The following is a 22,947-nucleotide window of genomic DNA, read 5'->3' on the forward strand; positions in this document are numbered from 1 at the left end:
GCCTGTGGTTGCTATTCACACCAAAGGGTTGGTCCCCAGCATGGATCCTTGTAGTCACGTGAGGGGCTTTTGACCAATCAGGAGTATGGCCAGTCAAATTCCTAAATCAGTGGTTCTCAAACTATTTTCACCAAGTACAACCTTCAAAAACACTTTGAAAAAAAACTCTCCATATGAAGCTGACTAAAAAAGAGCTTTTTTAAACTGTGTTTTTTGTGTGTTTGTGTGTGAACCTTCCCAAAGCCTGCTTGTTTGGTTTTGGCAAAAAATATGTATGTACATATTTTTGTTTCCGTCCGGTTGTTGCAAGGGGGGACCTCTAATAGTGACGCACACTGGGGGCTGGCGTGTGTGTCGGCAGAACGTGACGTGCCGCGGTTTCTCTGCTTATTTTATTGCGCTGATTGTATTTGGAGGATTTAGTTTTGCTTTGTACTGATGGTGAGCTTAATTTGAGCTATTGTTAGAATGTATGAAAGCTATTTTGTCAAGTTTGGTTTGGGGGAAACGTTCTCTTGTCCCACTTTGTAAAGTTGATGTTCCCCCTCATGGTCACGTGGTTTGCTCCGGAAGCAGAGAATGAAACTGCTTCTGGTGACGTGTGTGCGTGAATTGAGCACGTCCTCCTTGACACTTTTTTTGTGCATTCATTCAGGTATGTTGATCAAAATAATTGTGTGATAAAGATATCATCCTTGATGAGGGACTGCATAATTTGTATTACTTTTACTGTGTCATGGTGCACTATATAAAGCGTTTAAAAATAGTTTGCCTTTTTTTGAGGTAAAATTCCCTGCAAAGCTTTTATTACAAGGAATGTATTTTATTTTTGAGTATAAATGTCACTAGTATAAATGTCACTAGTATAAATGTCACTATCGTAAAGAAAATGCAGAAATTTGAATTTTTGTCATTGGCAGGGTGTGCAAGATAAGTCAAATGTTTATGTTTTGTACAAATACTTCCCCTTCATAATATTCTAATTTATGTAAAACACACACACACACAAATACATATATATGTGTGTATATATATATATATATATATATATATATATATATATGTGTGTGTGTATATATATATATATATATATATATATATATATATATATATATAAACCCCGTTTCCATATGAGTTGGGAAATTGTGTTGAAAATATAAACGGACTACAATGATTTGCAAATCAATTTCAACCCATATTCAATTGAATGTATTACAAAGATTATTTGATGTTCAAACTCATAAACTTTTTTTTTTTTTGCAAATAATAATTAACTTAGAATTTCATGGCTGCAACACGTGCCAAAGTAGTTGGGAAAGGGCATGTACACCACTGTGTTACATCACCTTTCCTTTTAACAACACTCAATAAACGTTTGGAAACTGAGGAAACTAATTGTTGAAGCTTTGAAAGTGGAATTCTTTCCCATTCTTGTTTTATGTAGCGCTTCACTCGTCCCACATTCTCCGCTGTCGTATTTTACACTTTACATATTTTCGATGGGAGACAGGTCTGGACTGCAGGCGGGCCAGGAAAGTACCCGCACTCTATTTTTACGAAGCCACGCTGTTGTAACACGTGCTAAATGTGGCTTGGCATTGTCTTGCTGAAATAAGCAGGGACGTCCATCGTCGTCACGTCGTTTCATTGCTGGTTTACGGGAAGACGACGCACAATCACGGAGTCGTCATCATCGGCGGTCACTCGAACGAGTATGACGATCCTCCTGGTAGAGGTGTATTCCTTTATGGAGGATGCCTGTGCGTGACATTGTTTAACTTGGGGAGACTGGTGCACAGACAGTCACCACACTATCCTTGACAGAAACGGGTCAGGGTCCAGTGGCATGGAGGGCTTCACCGTATCCCTGGCTAGGGGTCAGTCAGGTACAAGGCCTTTGCCAAGGGCCACCTGGTGTAACAGTAGTAAAGGGGATAACCTCCTAGTGCCCCAAGACCCCATGTCATGCCCAGGACACACTTACAAGCAGACACAGTGTGTAGACAGAAAAGGGACAAGGGACACATTTTGGCTTAAAAACTAACAATAAAGGTGAAGTTATAACACTGAAACGCCCTCAGGAAGAGGTGCTTTAAGACATGGCTCGCTAGCTAGCGGCTACAGTCCAGCCGCAGTCGTCAGTGTTTTAGCTACTTTGAAATCACTAATCTTGTCTCCATGGCGACAAATAAAGTAAGTTTCTTACAATTATCATCCCTGCAGGACGAGGAATAGTTAAACATGCGTCATTACATACCGTACCTCACCGGCGTCACAATGTAAACAAACGCCATTGGTGTTTCTACACCTAACATCCACTGTAAGGATATGAAGTAGAGGAGTGTATCTATGATACTAGGATTAAGTCGATGTTTTTTGGCATCACAACATCTTTCCTTTTTTTAAAATTCATATGTTTATAAAGTCAGGAAACATATCCCAGGACACACAAGGACTTTGAATATGACCAATGTGTGATCCTGTAAGGACTTGGTATCGGATCGATACCTAGATTTGTGGTATCATCCAAAACTAATGTAAAGTATCACACAACAGAAAAATAAGTGATTATTACATTTGAACAGAAGTGTAGTTAGAACATGTTAAAAGAGAAAGTAAGAAGATATATTAACAGTAAATGAACAAGTACGTTAAGTTAAAGTTAAAGTACCAATGATAGTTACACACATACTAGGTGTGGGGAAATTTGTCCTCTGCATTCGACCCATCCCCTTGTTGACCCCTGGGAGGTGAGGGGAGCAGTGGGAAGCTTAACCCCCAATTCCAACCCTTGATGCTGAGTGCCAAGCAGGAAGGTAATGGTTCCCATTTTTATAGTCTTTGGATTGACAACCAACCGATCTTTGGGCGGATACTCTAACCACTAGGCCACCGAGTAGAATTAATAAGTAGATTAATAATCCATTTTTATTGTTTATCCTTCTTATTGCTGACAAAATAATATAATGATAAATAACACAATATTTTAACTGCATACGTCAGCTGCTAAATTAGGAACCTTTGTTTATTTACTTTCTACTAAAAGACAAGTTGTCTAGTATGTTCACTATTTTATTCAAGGACAAACTTGCAATGAGAAACATATGTTTATTGTACCATAAGACTTTTTGATAAAATAAAGCCAATTATCCAATTTTTTTGTGGTCCCCTTTATTTAGAAAAGTATCGAAATACATCGGGACAGAGGTACTTTGTATGTATAAGAACATGACTGCTTGTGAAGCAGAGGGTGGAACTGCTGCTGCTGACGTGTGTGTATGAATTGACCGTATCCTGCTTGCCATTTTTTTCATTCATAGGAAAAATACATTTGCAGAACCTCAGAAGATTTTCGTCAAAGAGACAATTCAAAGTCTGCTGCACAACTACCCCCATAACGTCCAAAATTAAAATACAGTCGCGTAGTAGGCCCACATATTCATTAAAATGCCTGCTAAGGGATAGAAATGACAGAGTAAGACAGTTCTGTTCGTGTCTTAATTGTTTGTTTTGGCGTCGACTACAGCCTACTGAGGTTGGATTGTAACTTCCATTGAAGGCTGATAACCTTTGAAAATGGCTAGAGTCATGTCATTACAATATTTAATTAAGTGATTTTTGGCATACCACTAGCTCAGGGGTCGGCAACCAGCGGCTTCGGAGCCGTATGCGGCTCTTTGACAACTCGGCATATTTTCCAACCGCCCGGAGAAGTCCGGTAGATTTCCAATTTTAATGTCTCTATCAGAAATCTCCCGGGTAAACATTTTTCGATTTTCACCCAGACAACAACTTTGACAATGTGCCGTGATGACGATGCGTCTAACACCCTTCCTACATGACATCGCGCCAGGTTTTTCACCATGTTATCTGCGTGCCGGCTGTCCGGTCACATTTTGGATATGACCTCTATCTGAACGCATACGCAACTGCAAGGCATACTTGTTCAACAGCCATACAGGTCACACTGAAGGTTGTGATATAAACAACTTTAACACTGTTACTAATATGCACCACACTGTGAACCCATACCAAACAACAATGACAAACACATTTCAGGAGAAAAGCCGCACTATAACACAACATAAACAGGACAGAATGAATACCCAGAATCCCATGTATCCTGACTCTTCCGGGCTCCATTATACACTCAGCTACCACCAACCCAACCCCGCCCACCTCAACCAACGCACGGAGGGGTGGGGGGGACGTTGGGTTGGTGGCAGCTGAGTGTATAATGGAGCCCGGAAGAGTCAGGATACATGGGATTCTGAGTATTTGTTCTGTCGTGTTTATGTTGTGTTATAGTGCGGATGTTCTCCTGAAATGTGTTTTTCATTCTTGTTTGGTGTGGGTTCACAGTGTGGCGCATATTAGTAAGAGTGCTAAAATTGTTTAAACGGCCACCCTCAGTTTAACCTGTATTGCTGTTGAATAAGGATGCCTTGTAGTCTCTTGCATGTGTCTGCAATAGCCTCGTCAAACAATTCTTTGGGCTGGCAAGTTATTTGTACAAGCTGTAGAGGGCGGTAGTGACATCATTGTACGCCCTTATTTTTGTTCACTGGGTGAACATCAGCGTACATTCGAGAGAATGATAACTCTAAAATTCGGGAGTCTTCTAGTAAAATTGGGACGGTTGGCAGGTGTGACCCTTTCAAGCGGCATTTATATAAAACTTGCGGGCAGCATTAATATAACATTTTCATATTAAGGTGCGGGCCGCGTGTCTGAGACCACTGGCAAAAAAAAACTGTATGAAGTATTATTTCATTATACATTTCAAAAGAGTTATGTGGCTCCCAATGTTTTCTTTACTTTGTGAAACGGGTCAAAATGGCTCTTTGAGTGGTAAAGGTTGCCGACCCCTGCACTAGCTGGAGCCCACAAACCACCAGTGACTACTGCCGCCCTAAATGATCGGTCAAAAGCCCGGCACATGACTGCAGGGCGCCATATTTGGGACCAACTCAGGAACTGAGTTTGCCATACTCTCTATACACCACTCTGGCACCATTAGCCTGTGTTTGCTATTTAGAAAGGCTAGCAGCTAGCTCAAGTAGCCTTTATTTTATACTTTAAAAGACTAACTGTTAGTCGTAGATAACTGTTGAGGTGGTTGTCACACGATGGCGTTATTATTTGTCACACCAGTATATATCAACAAAATATTTTGGCCCAGCTAAAAATCTGCTTGCTGAAACGTGTTAAATAGATGAGGCGTTGCTATTTGGTGTTACCAACACTTCATCTTGTGTCCACAAAATAGGACTCATTTACAAAAAACATGTCATCAAAGCCGCAAAGGACGTAAATGTGAATTGTTTTTATCGCCGTTCTGCTGTGCTGAATGTAATAGACGGATCACATGACCACCTGTCGTGCTCTCCTACAGGCCACTGACCGACAGCTGGACGAGCCAATGAGGTCCCTCTGTCAGTCGTAGTCCCGCCCCCACAGGTTTCTCCCTGTCCAGTGAGAAGAGGACGCCCCCACTTGTTATTGACGTATGTTATTCCCTTTTCTGTGTGTGTGTGTGTGTGTGTGTGTGTGTGTGTGTGTGTGTGTGTGTGTGTGTGTTTCTGTGTGTGTGTCAGGAAGAGGTTGTGTTTTCATTTGTTTTAGCACTATTAGCATGTTTACACTTCACTGAGTGTTTAAAACCGGTTGTGCCCCCCGGTGGTGTGGAGGTTTTTAACAACTTGATGACATTTTAGAACAGTAATAACCTGCTCACTGCGTGCGTGTGTGTGTCCAGCAAACATCATCATCATGGAGGCGATGTCCCCGCTTCTCCTCCTGGTCTTCGTGGCGGCGTCCTGGCTCCTACCGCTGTGCTCGGCGTCCATGTTGTGTCCCAAACGCTGCACGTGTCAGAACCTGCTGCCCTCTTACACGGTGCTGTGCGCCAAGACGGGCCTGCTCTTCGTCCCGCCAAACGTCGACCGCCAGACGGCAGAGCTGCGTCTCATGGACAACTTCATCACCACACTGAGACACCGCGACTTCGCCAACATGTCCAGCCTGGTAGGTCACTTCCTGCTCGTGTCATCACATCTTCTAGCTTGGCGGCGAGCTACGTTAGCATGGTGCTAGCAGCGCAGTTTTTTGGGGTGTTTTTTTGTGTGCGGATCGCTGGTGTTGAAACTCTAGTTCCCGCCAAAGCTTTTCATTTGGCCCGACAAACATCACCCAAATAGTTTTGATGAACCCAATCAAACTAGGGTTGCCCAAGTATGCAGTACTCCCCTCACCCCACAGGGGGCAGCAGCAAGGCGTATGTGTCACAATGAAGCAGCAATGGGGTGAGTAGAAAAAGAAGACTTCCTATTCAACCCTGACAAAAAATCTGAATAAATTACAAAAATTGAACTGGACAACAATGTATGAATTTTCTGCCGAGTGGGACCATTTAAAAGGCAGACACTGTTCTACACAAGCAGCAACAATAGTAGAAATCTGTACGCCTAAGCTTCATCACGAAACTTTGTTCAAATCTTTGTAAGTATATATTTTGCATAAAGATATTTAGTTTGTTTTGTATATTATCTATTTGCGGTTGTGTTGTTTTTTTTTCTGTAAGAGTAACTCTGGCAATCAAAGCTTTTTTAATACATTTAGCGCAAAATTCGACCAGTAGATGGCAATAACGTCACATCTTAGGTTTAATTGTGATGAACAACATACATTGTGCGCAATGTTTCAAGTTGGATGTTGTTTAATTTCTATATGCGTAAAGTGTGATGTATTAACACCAAACCTTTTTATGTAAAATCTACTATGGAAGTTGTACTTTTGTAATGTTTATTTTACATTTATATTTTCAGTCTTACACACTTACATGAAGGAAGATGTGTAAAGAAATACAACTAAGGAAGGAAACTAATTCTAAAGATCAATCCTCAACAAAACATCTAAAACGTCTGTTTTCTAAATATCAATCCTCAAAAAAACATCTGAAACTTCTGTTTTTTTTATGCTGTTAACTATCTGTCAAGCTCCACACACCGGAAAAAGAGTAGCAAGGACAAAATAATGAACTTGTTGACAGTTTAGTGTGAAAGCAGATTTGTTTACTTTGTAATTAAGTAAACAGTCTCAAAGGAATATAATCTGCGGAGGCACTTCCTGACGAAACATGCACATTTTGATGTCCGGCCCCTGAGCCTTTGGGCTCTTGAAACTGATTGGCTGCACATATTAAGGACCTGGGATACATTTACTTCTTTTATTTGGAGATCGGTAGGACCTGTTAAGGATGGCGTGGCGTAGTGGTAGAGTGGCTGTGCGCAACCCGAGGGTCCCTGGTTCAATCCCAACCTAGTACCAACCTCGTCACGTCCGTTGTGTCCTGAGCAAGACACTTCACCCTTGCTACTGATGGGTGCTGGTTAGCGCCTTGCATGGAAGCTCCCTCCATCACTGTGTGAATGGGTAAATGTGGAAGTAGTGTCAAAGCGCTTTGAGTACCTTGAAGGTAGAAAAGCGCTATACAAGTACAACCCATTTATTATTTATCATTTACCTGTTAAAAAGGTTATAGAACTGGGATAACCATAAAAGGGGTTTCCACTTGCTGTGGAGGCTAGCTCTCCAATCAGCTAAACAGACTCAATAAGTCGACGGTGAAGTTTGGATAAATTTACAAAACAGGAACAACACAAAAATAAAGCTGTTGTAAGTTAATAATACTAACACAGACACTAAAACGTGTTAGCATATTAGCTAATGCTACTGACGCTAGCGTCATTACATTACAATAGCACGAATAAATATGCATGAAAATACTGCTACAGACATCACACATGGGACGGTTTGGTAAGTAAGAATTGTCTTAGTTATATTGAAAACTTACAAATGTTTGTTTGGAGTGACAAATAAAGAATCTATACGAGTAGAAATGCTATGGACGCCTAGAAGACGGAACGGCACTTGTACTTCCGGTTGAAAGCCGACTCTTGACAGAAGGTCACTGCAGCACCTGCAGTGAGCGACCTCATCCAAAAGACGGGCCATAGTACAAACAGTAACACCTTTTCAGTGTCTCTGCTCGTCTGCATTATGGCCTTCGGTGACGAAAAATTCACGAATTGGCCCCGCAGGAAAAAAGTACCAGTCCGGAATTGACGGTATTAACATCATTGGTCATCAGTCAGGTTTCTTAAGTCCAGTCTTCTCCTCAGATCCATCTGACGCTGAGCAGGAACACCATCAGTCAGATCCGACCGTTCACCTTCGCCGACCTGCAGGACCTCCACGCCCTCCACCTGGACTCCAACCGCCTGACCACGCTGGACGACGCCCACTTCCAGGGCCTGGTCAATCTGAGGCACCTGATCCTGGCCAACAACCAACTCCACAGCATCTCCCATGGAGCTTTCCAGGTGTTTATCCAGGTCTATCAACTTGTTCTTCACTTGTGACTGGAGGTTCTGACCTTGTCCTCTTCGTCTCTGTCAGGACTTCTTGGAGACTCTGGAGGACTTGGACCTTAGCTATAACAACCTGGTGGAGGTTCCTTGGGAGACCATCTCCCTACTGGTCAGCGTCAACACGCTCAGTCTGGACCACAACTTGATCGAGAACGTTCCTGAGGGAATCTTCTCCAATTTGCACAAGCTGGCCAGGTGCTCACACAGGAAGTCAGAGTGATGCAACACCCGCTAACGTGCCTCTCCTGTTCAGACTGGACATGACGTCCAACAAGCTGAAGAAGATTCCGCCCGACCCGCTCTTCCTGCGCATTCCAGTCTACGCCAAGATGAAGGGCTCGCCGCTCAGCGCGCTGGTGCTGAGCTTTGGCGGGAACCCGCTGCACTGCAACTGTGAGCTGATGTGGCTGCGGCGGCTGACCCGAGAGGACGACTTGGAGACATGCGCCTCCCCCAAAGACCTGGCCGGAAAATACTTTTGGACAATCCGAGAGGTTTGTCAGCGAACTGATAATCAGTCATTGCCATTGCTGTTACTGTCTGTCAGCTAATTACGGTCAGCTGACGAATCACGCTAGCTAACACGAGCTAACACCAGCTGGTGAATCACTAGACGGGTGATCAATGCATTATTAATGTATAACAAATAAATAAAACATGCATTTTTCGGTAGAAATGCTAACTGGTGTGCACCAAAGGAATAAAAAACTAGCATGCTAATGTTACCATGCATCAACTACCAAAATATATGACTCTGGAGAGTATACTCAGGAAATTAGCTAAAATATCTACCTTGCTAAAGTTAGCTGTTATCCTGTGTCAAGTTCCAAAATAATTGATTCTGAGGTGTATACCTGTATAATTAGTTTGAATAGCTATCATACTAATGTTATCAGTTATAATGTGTAAAATTGTTTACAAAAAGTAGCATGCTAACAGTTAGCATGTGTAAAGTACCAATGTACATTACTGTAAGGTTTTTACAGCGCCTGTAAAATTAACTACAAAATGCAATTTCGAAAAAAATTGCATATGAATTATGAAAAACAGAAGCCAAACTAAAATGCTATCTGTTATTAGGCGAGCCAGATAGCGTCAGGTAAGAAAAAATACAACTATGTTCATGCTAGCGTTACGAAACATCAACTACCAAAATATATAACTCTTAAGAGTATACCCACAAATGTGAAGTGAAGTGAAATTATATTTATATAGCGCTTTTTCTCAAGTGACTCAAAGCGCTTTACATAGTGAAACCCAATATCTAAGTTACATTCAAACCAGTGTGGGTGGCACTGGAAGCAGGTGGGTAAAGTGTCTTGCCCAAGGACACAACGGCAGTAACTACGATGGTGAAAGCGGGAATCGAACCTGCAACCCTCAAATTGCTGGCACGGCCACTCTACCAACTGAGCAAAATATATAAGTCTGAGGCGCATCCTAGCAAAATTTGATACATAATGTTGCATGCTAACAGTTAGCAATTGTCAAGTACCAAATAATAGTACTCTAAGGTTTTTACTGTGCCTGTAAAATTAGCTTAAAAAAACTAGAAAAGCTATTTCGATTGAATTTGCATGTAAATCCTGAAAAACTAAAGCCAAACTGAAATACTATTTATTAGGTGAGCCAGATAGCATAAGGTAAGAAAAAATACAACTCTGTTCATGCTAGCGTTACCAAACATCAACTACCAAAATATATAACTCTGAAGAGTATACCCACAAATCAGCAAAATATATAAGTCTGAGGCGCATCCTAGCCAAATTTGATACATAATGTTGCATGCTAACAGTTAGCAATTGTAAAGTACCAAATAATAATACTCTAAAGTTTTTACAGTGCCTGTAAAATTAGCTTAAAAAAACTAGAAAAGCAATTTCGATTGAATTTGTATGTAAATCCTGAAAAACTAAAGCCAAACTGAAATGCTAACTGTTATCAGGCTCGCCATATAGTGTCAGGTGAGAAAAAAATCAACACTGCTCATGCTAACATTTGCATGCATCAACTACCAAAACCCCGCGACCCCGAAAGGGAATAAGCGGTAGGAAATGGATGGATGGATACCCACAAAATGAGCAAAATTTGTAAGTCTGAGGCGCATGTAGGACAAATTTGATATATGATGTTAAATGCTAACAGTTAGCAATTGTCAAGTACCAAAGTATATTACTCTGCCTGTAAAATAAGCAGAAAAAAATCAACACTGCTCATGCTAACATTAGCATGCATCAACTACCAAAATATACGATTCTGAAGAGTATACCCAACAAATTAGCAAAATATATGTCTTGGGCGCATGCTAACAGTTAGCATGTGTCACGTACCAAATTATATGACTGAGGTCTGTACTTAGTTCTATACTTTGTTTAGCCTTTACCTTTAAAGGCCTACTGAAATGAGATTTTCTTATTTAAAGGGAGGATAGCAGGTCCATTCTATGTGACATACTTGATCATTTCGTGATATTGCCATATTTTTGCTGAAAGGATTTAGTAGAGAACATCCACGATAAAGTTCGCAACTTTCGGTGTTAAGAGAAAAGCCCTGCCTCTACCGGAAGTCGCAGACGATGACGTCACACGTGTGGGGGCTCCTCACATATTCACATTGTTTTTAATGGGAGCCTCCAACAAAAACTGCTATTCAAACCGAGAAAACGACAATTTCCCCATTAATTTGAGCGAGGATGAAAGATGCGTGTTTGAGGATATTGATAGCGACGGACTAGAAAAAAAAAAATTATATAAAAAAAACAAGTTAAAGAAAAAAATGCGATTGCATTGGGACGGATTCTGATGTTTTTAGAGACATTTACTAGGATAATTCTGGGAAATTCCTTATCTTTCTATTGTGTTGCTAGTGTTTTAGTGAGTTAAATAGTACCTGATAGTCGAAGGTGTACGTCCACGGGTGTCTTGACGCCAGTGTTTTAGAGAGTCGACGGCAGCTTTATGGACGGCACAAGCTCAGCTTTTCTCTGGTAAGAAGCGACTTTTTACCACAATTTTCTCACCAAAACCTGCTGGTTGACATTCCGTCGTGATTCATGTTTGCTTGACCGCGCTCTGATCCATAGTAAAGTTTCAGCTCCAGGAATTTTAAACAAGGAATCAGCGTGTGTTTGTGTGGCTAAAGGCTAAAGCTTTCCAACTCCATCTTTCTACTGTGACTTCTCCAATATTAATTGAACAAATTGCAAAATATTCAGCAACACAGATCTCCAAAATACTGTGTAATTATGCCGTTAAAGCAGACGACTTTTAGCTGTGTGTGTGTGCAGCGCTCATATTTCCTTAAAACCCGTGACGTCTTGTGTACACGTCATCCTTACACGACGTTTTCATGACGAAACTCCCGGGAAATTTTAAATTGTAATTTAGTAAACTAAAAAGGCCGTATTGGCATGTGTTGCAATGTTAATATTTCATCATTGATGTATAAACTATCAGACTGCGTGGGTTTGAGTAGGCCTTTAAGCTGATACAGAGGGCGACTGTGTTGACTTAGTTTGACACGTGCAAATTAATCAATGTCCAGTACTGTGGAAATATATTTGGACATGACAATCCGTTTATTTTAATATTCAAAATGAAATCCAATGTAGGCTATAGAACATAATGTCATTGTTAGTATGCTGACCTTGAATGGAACATTGTCACAGCAGTGAGACCTGACCACGCACGGCACGTTCGAAAACTGTTTGTGGCCTCCATACAATCGCCCCCCGAGTGCTCCCACCTGAACCTAATTAAATGAGGTTACCATGGCAACCGCACCATAGCAAGGGTGCTGTCACGCCAAATTTGTTTTTAAATTTTTTTTATAATATAGCATTAACAAAACGTCTGTATATTTATAATATAGCGTTATATTTTTATAATATAGCGTTAACACAACGTCTGTATTAATCATGACCCCGGAAGTAAATGGGGGGGAAGGTTTTTGTAGGGGGGAAGAAATTTGGCGTGACACCACCAATCAATTAGAAAAATAAAAATAAAAACAAATAGGTAAATGTGGCTCCAACACTTATTTTATAAAGTTGACATTCTAGCAATTAACTATCATTAGCAAATACAATTTAAACCATGAAGGGTGCGAAATAGTTGTGAAATGTTGAAGTCGTCAAACTTTTTAGTGGAGCCAAATAATTTTCGGGGTGTTAAGAAATAGCACTTTGGCACTTACCGATCACTCCAGCAGCACTGAGAGCGGTTTCAGCCAAACTACTTTTAGGTAATGTTGCAATTTTCAATGCCAATAAAGCAATTCACTCAAAAATCGCTCCAGCTTAACTAAATTAAGGCTTTACTTATCCAAAAATCTGGTAGCTTGATGCTAATATACATTGGCTTTGCTATTGACATGATACTGATTAGCATTAGCGATTTTACAGGGTCATGTCAAAACCGCTAAATGTGTTATCGAAAACTATGACTAAGATGCACGTAATAATCAAACAGCTGGTGTGTATTAAGTACAATACTTACAGTATTAACACTTTTTGGGGCGCAACAAAAGACAAAATTGACTAGCCAACACACCAAAAACTATCCACGACTGCCATCTGACGTCTTGATAAGTTATTGCAACTTAAGGTCATACTTGCAAATATGATTAAAAAAAAACAAGCAGTTATCATAATCAGCTTATTTTTAGATGTTGTAATGAAAAATTTGATTTTATTATCAAAAACAATAAATATTTACTAACGCACACAAAAACACCAAACATTTGAGTATCGGTATCAATTCCCAGGTATCGTATCGATTAAAATGCAAACGGTAACAGTTCTTAGTGAAAAGTAAGAATTCAGGGAATTTTGGGAAGTTGAAGAATTGTTTGAATATCCAAAATGTGTTAAAGGCCTACTGAAATGAGATTTTCTTATTTAAACAGGGATAGCAGGTCCATTCTATGTGTCATACTTGATCATTTCGCGATAATGCCATATTTTTGCTGAAAGGATTTAGTAGAGAACATCCATGATAAAGTTCGCAACTGTCGGTGTTAAGAGAAAAGCCCTGCCTCTACCGGAAGTCGCAGACGATGACGTCACATGTTGATGGCTCCTCACATATTCACATTGTTTTTAATGGGAGCCTCCAACAAAAAGTGCTATTCGGACCGAGAAAACGACAATTTCCCCATTAATTTGAGCGAGGATGAAAGATTTGTGTTTGAGGATATTGATAGCGACGGACTAGAAAACAATAACATAAAAAATAAAAAACGAGTTAAAAAAATAAAAAACGCGATTGTATTGCATTGCATTCCAATGTTTTAAACACATTTACTAGGATATTTTTGGGAAATCTCTTATCTTTTTATTGTGTTGCTAGTGTTTTAGTGAGTTAAATATTACCTGATAGTCTGAAGGGTGTCTCCACGGGTGTGTTGACGCGCAGTGTCTCAGGGGAGTCGACGGCAACTATGGACGGCACAAGCTCAGCTTTTTTCCGGTAAGAACTGACTTTTTAACCACAATTTTCTCACCGAAACCTGCTGGTTGACAGTTGGTAGGGATCCATGTCTGCTTGACCGCGCTCTGATGCATAGGAAAGTTTCAGCACCGGGAATTTTAAACAAGGAATCACAGTATGTTTGTGTGGCTAAAGGCTAAAGCTTCCCAACTCCATCTTTCTTCTGTGACTTCTCCAATATTAATCAGCAAATTGCAAAAGATTCAGCAACACAGATCTCCAAAATACTGTGTAATTATGCCGTTAAAGCAGACGACTTTTAGCTGTGTGTTTGCGTAGCGCTCATACTTCCTAAAAACGTGTGACGTCTTGCGTACACGTCGTCATTACACAACGTTTTCAAGACGAAACTCCAGGGAAATTTAATATTGTAATTTAGTAAACTAAAAAGGCGTATTGGCATGTGTTGCAATGTTAATATTTCATCATTGATGTATAAACTATCAGACTGCGTGGTGGGTAGTAATGGGTTTCAGTAGGCCTTTAATGGTGGAATGTTTGAGACATCTTGGAACTGTGCACGATGAAAATAAGAGGAGTCGCCCTCTGGTGGTCGCTAACCCGAGCGCGACTCTCTTCTGCCGCAGGAGGAGTTTGTGTGCGAGCCGCCCATGATCACACGCCACACGTCCAAGATGTTTGTGATGGAAGGCCAGGAGGTCAGCCTTCGCTGTAAGTCCATCGGAGACCCGGAACCTTCCACGCACTGGGTCAGCCCCGAAGGGAAGCTGATGGGAAACACTTCCAGAACCGTCTGCTACGAGAACGGCTCCCTGGACATCCTCAAGGCCTCCGTCAAGGTCCCGCGCCTCATAGGTGACCTTTTCCCCCTCGGTCCCCTCTAATCAGCCCCTTGTCCTTGTACCTTTTACAGGATTCCGGAAAGTTCACCTGCATCGCGTCCAACGCAGCTGGCGAGGCCACAGCACCTGTGGAGCTGGTGGTCAACCCGTCGCCGCACTACGACCCCAAATTGGAGGCCGACCCCGGGCCTTCGGACGTGCCCACGTCCATCAAGTCCAACATCAGCGGCGGGCAGGCGCGCTCTGACCAGCAGCGGGTCAGCGTCTCCGACCTCACGTCTAGCTCCGCCCTCATCAGGTGGCCCCCACAGAACCACATTCCAGGCGTGCGCATGTACCAGGTCCAGTACAACAGCTCGGCCGACGACATCCTCATCTACAGGTGAGACATCCATCCAAACACACACACACACACACACATAGTTCGGCTGACTCCTCCTCCTCCAGGATGATCCCGGCCAATCACAAGTACTTCCTGCTGAGCGACCTGGCTTCCTCCCGCGACTACGAGCTGTGCGTTCTGGCCGTCTACGACGACGGCGTCACGGCGTTGACGGGAACCAAGCTGGTGGGCTGCGTGGCCTTCGCCACCGAGCCAGAGTATGGACGTTGTCACTCCATCCGGGATCAGGTGGGTGGAACCGCCCAATCATGCTCCGGGGCCTTTTTTTTTTTGCTCACGGTGTCTTCTTCCTCAGTTCCTGGGAGGGACCATGATCATCATCATCGGGGGCATCATCGTGGCGTCCGTCCTCGTCTTCATCTTCATCCTGCTGATGAAGTACAAGCTGCACAGTAACCACTACAAGCACAAGACCGCCGCTCACCACACCAATGTCTGCTCACAGACCAACGGAGGAGGAGGAGGAGGCGGAGCCAGTGTCCTGGCTGTGCATCCCGTCTCCTCCACTGCGGGCCCAGGTGACAAAGAGGGTGGAGCCAATACATTTGTGTTTGTTTTACAAAAGCTTTTTTTTTTTTGGGACACTGAAATTATGTAACCGAATTTTATGTGTTTTCATTTTGTGAACTAAATTTATTTATGCTGACAATTTCAATGCATGAAAATTTGAGAGCAAAATTTGTTAAAAAATGCAGTTTGTTCAAATACAATGTTTTAAAATTCAGTGTGTAAAAATTTGGCGTAAAAAAATTCAGTGCAGTTAAATTCAGTGCTCTAAACTCAAGGCTCAAAACTGCAAAAATTTGTACAATTTTGTTGAAACACGGTATTTTAAGATTTAGTGTATACAAGTTGTGTAAGAAAAACAGTGTACAAACATTCGGTGTGTAAAAATTTTGTTTTTAAAAATTCAGTGCTCAAAACGAAAGGCTCAAAACTTCAAAATATATTATGTTTGTTAAAATACAGTGTTTTAAGATTCAGTGTAAAAAATAAGTGTAAGCAAGACAGTGTTGAAAAATTCAGTGTGTAAAAATTTTCTGGAAAAAAAAAAATCAGTGTATAAAATTCAGTGCTCCAAAACTCAAGACTCAAAACTTTAAAAAAAAATGAAAAAGTTTGTTCAAACACAGTTTTTTCAAATTCAGTATGTAAAAATTAATTGTATAAAAATATTGCGTATAAAAATTGTGTGTAAAAAATTAAAAATAAATTAATGTAGCAAAATTCACAGTACAAAAATTGAGTGTAAAAAAAATTCACTGCAGAAAAAAATCAGTGCTCCAAACTTAAATGGGTTGTACTTGTATAGCGCTTTTCTACCTTCAAGGTACTCAAAGCGCTTTGACACTACTTCCACATTTACCCATTCACACACATTCACACACTGATGGAGGGAGCTGCCATGCAAGGCGCCAACCAGCACCCATCAGGAGCAAGGGTGAAGTGTCTTGCTCAGGGCAACGGACGTGACGAGGTTGGTACTAGGTGGGAATTGAACCGGGGACGCTCGGGTTGCGGACGGCCACTCTCCCCACTGCGCCACGCCGACTTCAGAACTTAGTAGAACTTTTTTTTTTTAATACAGTGTTTTAAAGTTCAGTGTGAAAAAATTATGTGCAAAATAAATTCAGTGCTCCAAAACTTGAGACTCAAAACTTAAAAAATTAGTACAAGTTTGTTAGAATACAGTGTTTTTAGGATTCAGTGTAAACAATATGTGTAAGAAAAACAGTGTAGAAAAATTTTGTGTAAAAAGTTCTGTATGTTAAAAATTATGTGAGAAAAAAAATCAGTATAGAAAATTCAGTGCTCCAAAACTCAAGACTTTGAAAAAACACTGTAAATAAACTAAAAAAAAGAATCAGTGTATAAAAAATTCAGTGCTCAAACTCAAGACTCAAAACTTTAATTATTACAAATGTGTCTAAATACAGTATTTTAAAACTCATTGTATAAAAATTTGGCGTATAAAAATATTGTGTAAAAAAATAAATAATAATAATGATAATAATGAGTGTAGCAAAATTCAATGTGTGAAAATTGAGTGTGAAAAAATTCAGTGTAAAAACAATTCAGTACTCAAAACTTCAGAAATTAGTACACATTTTTTTAAATACAGAGTTTTGAAATCCGGTGTCAAAAAATTATGTAAAAGAAATTCAGTTTAAAAAAAAAAACTGTAAAAGAAATTCAGTGTAAAAAAAAAATTCTGTGCTTCAAAACTCAGAACTCAAAACCTAAAAAAACTGTACAAATTTGTCAAAATACAGTGTTATAAGATTCAGTGTGTAAAAAGTCTGTGATAAAAAAATTCAGTGCAGAAAAATTAAACAATGAGTACGAGGCTGTTAAAATACAGTGTTTTAAAGTTCACAGTATACAATTTTGTGTTAAAAATCAGTTTAGAAAAAAAATCAATGTAAAAAAATGTGGTGTATAAAAAAACTTGGCGTATAAAACTTTGGGGTAAAAAATTAGTGTGGCAAAATTCAGTGTGTAAAAACTGAGTGTAAAAAAAATCAGTGCTCAAAAACTCAGGACTCAAAACTTCAGAAATTACTAAAAAATGTTATTTACAATACAGTGTTTTGAAATTCGACCCATAAAAATGATGTGACAAAAATAATCAGTGTCGAAAAATTCTGTGCTAAAGAAATTCAGTGTAAAAAAAAATTCAGTGCAGAAAAATTCAATCCTTCAAAACCCAAGACTCTTAGTACAAATGTGTTAAAATACAGTGTTTTAAGATTTAGTGTGTAAAAATTTTGTGTAATAAAAATTCAGTTCAGAACGATTCAGTGGCACAAAACTTTGACATTTAGTATGAGTTTGTTAAAATAATGTGTTTTAAAGTTCACAGTATAAAAATTCTGTGTAAAAAAAAAAAAAAATCAGTGTGAACAAATTGTGTAAAAAATTGAGCGCAAAAAATTTCAGTGCTCCCAAGATTCAAAACTTTAAAAAATAGTACAAGTTTGTTAAAATACAGTTAAAAAAAAAAAGTCTATGGAAAAAAAATTCAACCACTTCAAGTAAACTAAAACTGACGCAATTGATCAGCCAATGAGGTGTCAAGTTTGAAGTGCTGCCTAACGTGTCACATGACTGCAAACATGACACCTAATTGGCTGGATTGGTCAGTATTAAGTTTTTAAGACACTAAATTGGCCCTAGTGTGTGAATGTGAGTGTGAATGTTGTCTGTCATTCTGTGTTGGCCCTGTGATGAGGTGGCGACTTGTCCAGGGTGTACCCCGCCTTCCACCCGATTGTAGCTGAGATAGGCCCCCCGCGACCCCGAAAGGGAATAAGCGGTAGAAAATGGATGAAGTTTTTAAGCAACAAATATTTCTGGACTGAATTTTTACCCAATTAGTTTGAAAACACTGTATTGTTCAACAAACTTAATTTTTGCACGCACATTTTCATTCCATGAAATTGTCAGCAATATTACATATATAAAAAATGCAGTTCTCAAAATTCAAACGCACAAAATTAAGTTGGATAAATTCAGTGTCAAAAGAGGCTTTGCTTATAAAGACACACATGAAATTCAATGCGTCTCCGAACGGGCCCGTCGCCATCTTGTCTTGCAGGTGCTAAAAAAGGCAGCCAGTCGTCGATGGCGGCAGACGGGGCGAGTGCGTCCCGTCGAGGAACGACTGTTGTGGATTTAGATCCCGCCCACGATGAGGACGGCGTGTCGCAATAACGCACAACAAACTGCCAATCAAACCCACAAACCAATACTCCACCTCCCCCCCCCCTTTCTTGAGTTGCTGCTGGCGCCGCGAGCCGAGCTGGTCTTCGCCGCCCCTCATTGGTGAGTTGAATAACAACATTTCCCTATGAACGACCTGTCCAGATTGTTTTGTACATGAGGACTTCTTTATGATGAATGTCCAATTATTCTACGGCAAATAAAATACAAACATCGTAAAACGGTTAATATATTCCACATATATTTATTGTTATTTATTGTAGTTATTCACGCTTTACAATGGAGCAACATTGCTCCCTGCGGGTCTGATGGCTGAACTGCAACCCAACACACACTAAAAAACACAAAATAACAGTTTACTCAACTACTGCACTGACATTGGAGCAGTCACATGACCTGATGCCTTACACTGCCATCTGCTGGCTGCGGGGTGCCATACACATTTTACTGGGCATGTGCTGAGGCAATTTTGGGTAAAGAGACATAGCTCATGACATCCAGCCATCCATTTTCTACCGCTTGTCCCTTTTGGGGTCGCGGGGGGTGCTTGAGCCTATCTCAGCTGCATTCGGGCGGAAGGCCAATCACTTAATAAATATTTATATGAGTATTATTAATATTGAAAATAGAATATATGTTGGCCCTGCGATGAGATGGCGACTTGTCCAGGGTGTACCCCGCCTTCCGCCCGATTCGGGCAGAAGGCCAATCACTTAATAAATATTTATATGAGTATTATTAATATTGAAAATAGAATATATGTTGGCCCTGCGATGAGATGGCGACTTGTCCAGGGTGTACCCCGCCTTCCGCCCGATTGTAGCTGAGATAGGCGCCAGCGCCCCCCGCGACCCCGAAAGGGAATAAGCGGTAGAAAATGGATGGATATATATATATATATATTACAAATAATGTTTTTTCTTTTATTCCAATATACTTTCTGTACATACTTTGTTGTCGGTATAGTGGTAGAGCGGCATTGCCAGCAACTCAAGGGTTGCAGGTTCGAGCCCTGCTTCCGCCATCCTAGTAACTGCTGTTGTGTCCTTGGGCAAGACACTTTACCCACCTGCTCCCAGTGCCACCCACACTGGTCTAAACAAAAAAAATGTAACATAAATATTAGGTTTCACTATGTAAAGCGCTTTGAGTCACTTGAGAAAAGCGTTATATAAATATAATTCACTTCACTTCTTTGTTTTTGTAATTATGCTTATTCTTTATAAAAGATACAAATTAAAATGTTTTTCATATGTTGTTAATTGTTTCTTAGATATTTTGTCATTTTACTTAAGTTTTTGCTATTTTGACCTTATTTCTTTCATTACAGTAACTGTTTTTGCTCCAGTACACCAAAACAAATTAACAAATTCCTTGTTTGTGAGAATGTACTTGGCAATTAAATGATTATGATTCTCATAATAAATCTGTAAAAAAAAAATATATATATATATATATATATAATATGTATGTATGTGTGTATATTTATACTTACATATATACACACATATTTACTTATACACACACATTCACATACATGTATACACACATTTGTGTAAATAAATATATGTATGTGTTTATATATACTTATATATATATATATACACACACAAACATATATTCACATGATAAATGGGTTGTACTTGTATAGCGCTTTTCTACCTTCAAGGTACTCAAAGCACTGACGCTACTTCCACATTTACCCATTCACACACACATTCACACACTGATGGAGGGAGCTGCCATGCAAGGCGCTAACCAGCACCCATCAGGAGCAAGGGTGAAGTGTCTTGCTTAGGACACAACAGACATGACGAGGTTGGTACTAGGTGGGGATTGAACCAGGGACCCTCAGGTTGCACACGGCCACTCTACCACTGCGCCACACCGTCTCTAAACCCACATATTTACATACACACGCATACATATACACTTTTATATTCACTTACACATACATATATTTATACACACATATACAGTATATTTACATACACATACATATTTATATGCACACACATATATATATATATATATATATATATACATATATATACACTTGTATACACACACACACATCTGTGTGTGTATGAACTGTCCAAGATGAAAAGACAACTTTTTATGACAACATTTTATTTTCAGTTATCAATAATAATCATTTCAGGTGGTCTCTGTCCGTTAGCAAAATAACTCAAAAAGTAATGGACGGGTTTTCATCCATTTTTTAAGTAATCAGAATCAGCGTTATTTTTTAAAATTGTTTTATTGCTTTAATAATGTCAAAAATGGGGAAAAGGAACAACTGATTAGGCAGAAGATGCGTCTGATCCTTATTGAGTTATATTTGTGCCTTAATCTTGAGGTAGCAACAAAGGCAGATTCTGAGCACAACAAATATATTTTGCAAGCACTTTGTCTATATTTTTATAAAAAATTAAACTCTAGCGAAAAATTAAATTGGTTGAGCGACTATAAGTGTATTTTTGTGCTCAATAAATGTGTTTGCATGTTTGCTATTATCCATACTAACTGCAATAACCACTGCTTTCTCTGCAGTCAGAAACGCCCTCTGCTTTTTATTTAAGCTTGCACAGGAACCAATCAGAGAACTGGACAAACATACCCTCTGATTGGCTGTGTGGTCTACATTTAGATTGCTTAAAACACTGGCTCCCCGATAGAGACGGGACTTGGAGCTCGATCTTGAGGAGTCTTTCAAAAGTCTGGCTCGTTATTGTAGTTGGTTGTTGTTTTTTTTACTTTTGTTTTTTTTTAATGAAGGTAACAATCACAAGTATCAGTTATACAATAAGATATATATCAGAACAATTAAGTGCAAACAAATAAAACTATTAGTAAGAATTATTTAGAAATATTTGCTATAATTTTAAGTTTTGTTGTTTTCACTGTAAAAAGGGCACTGCCATATTTCCATGCTTTGGCAGTGACATCACTAGTTTGAATTTGCTCTCATCCCAAAAAATGTGTAGCATTTCAACTGCCATATTTCAACTGCCATATTTCCATGCTTTGGCAGTGACATCACTAGTTTGAATTTCCTCTCATCCCAAAAAATGTGTAGCATTTCAACAATATAGAAAAAAATACACAAATAATAAGCATAAAATGCATCAATTGATATAACGAGCACAAATAAAACTACAATACAAATGTGAGTACAGAATTATAATACCTAGTGTGTGTACGCTTGAACTACTGTCCTTTAGAATGATGAACCCGAAAAGTGAATCAAAATTATTTGAAAATAAATAAAATTAGAATTTTAAAACATATTTTTTATTATGTAAAAATATTAATTTTTTCATAAAAAAAAAGTTCAATGCAAAAAAACTTCAGTGCTTCAAAACTTAGGACTCAAAACTAAAAAAAATAAAAATTGTACAATAAGTGAAAATAAAATGCATTAATTGATATAAAAAGTATAAATAACACTACAATACAAATGTGAGCACACATTATACTACCTAGTGTGTGTATGCTTGAACTACTGTCCTTTATGATGATGAACCTGAAAAGTGAATCCAATTTTTATTTATTTTTTGTGTGTGTGTATATATATATATATATATATATATATATATATATATATATATATATATATATATATATATATATATATATATATATATACAATTAGTAAATGATCATTTTAAAACATATATTTTTTGTAATGTAAAATATGTATATTTTTTCATTTAAAAAGCTGCCAACGTCTCCCAAACAAAACAGCTCACAACTGGGAATCGGCTCTCATTGTTCAAAAGGCTCTTAAAAAGACTCGATTCCTTCGCGAACGTCACAGCTCTTCTAACGCTAACAGTCAGTGAATGAGGAACAACAACAACTTGGCACACCACGGCCACAGTTAAGCTGTTTTTTTTTTTATTTTCTTTGAATCTTTATGGGTAAAGTTTTAGAAACATTGAGAAGTTATTTTGGACATTTGTCTGCAGTGTCACAAGCGATCTAATTGGCCAATCAGGGCGCGAGAGAGTGCAGCAGTCCTGCTGAGCTTGCAGAAAGCAGTAGCTGTGACGTGTTAATATGGATGATAGCGAACACATTTATATTGTGTTTAA

At 39.3% G+C, this 22,947-nt stretch overlaps 1 protein-coding gene across 3 annotated transcripts in view; it reads left to right on the forward strand.

The window, feature by feature from the left end:
* The window catches only part of si:cabz01090165.1 (uncharacterized protein LOC100333421 homolog), a 95,855-nt gene that overhangs the window by 64,931 nt on the left and 7,977 nt on the right, over positions 1–22,947 (forward strand). For all 3 annotated transcript variants that reach the window (XM_061877755.1, XM_061877756.1, XM_061877754.1), the window contains 10 exons: positions 5,396–5,507; positions 5,759–6,027; positions 8,184–8,384; positions 8,461–8,627; positions 8,686–8,926; positions 14,509–14,721; positions 14,796–15,106; positions 15,172–15,355; positions 15,423–15,645; positions 18,726–18,952. In XM_061877755.1, the coding sequence (XP_061733739.1) occupies positions 5,773–6,027; positions 8,184–8,384; positions 8,461–8,627; positions 8,686–8,926; positions 14,509–14,721; positions 14,796–15,106; positions 15,172–15,355; positions 15,423–15,645; positions 18,726–18,841 (1,911 nt within the window). In that variant the 5' untranslated portion in view covers positions 5,396–5,507; positions 5,759–5,772 and the 3' untranslated portion in view covers positions 18,842–18,952. The remainder of the gene's footprint in view (positions 1–5,395; positions 5,508–5,758; positions 6,028–8,183; positions 8,385–8,460; positions 8,628–8,685; positions 8,927–14,508; positions 14,722–14,795; positions 15,107–15,171; positions 15,356–15,422; positions 15,646–18,725; positions 18,953–22,947) is intronic.

The sequence above is a fragment of the Nerophis ophidion genome, linkage group LG18 (assembly GCF_033978795.1).
Source record: "Nerophis ophidion isolate RoL-2023_Sa linkage group LG18, RoL_Noph_v1.0, whole genome shotgun sequence".
Taxonomy (NCBI): domain Eukaryota; kingdom Metazoa; phylum Chordata; class Actinopteri; order Syngnathiformes; family Syngnathidae; genus Nerophis; species Nerophis ophidion.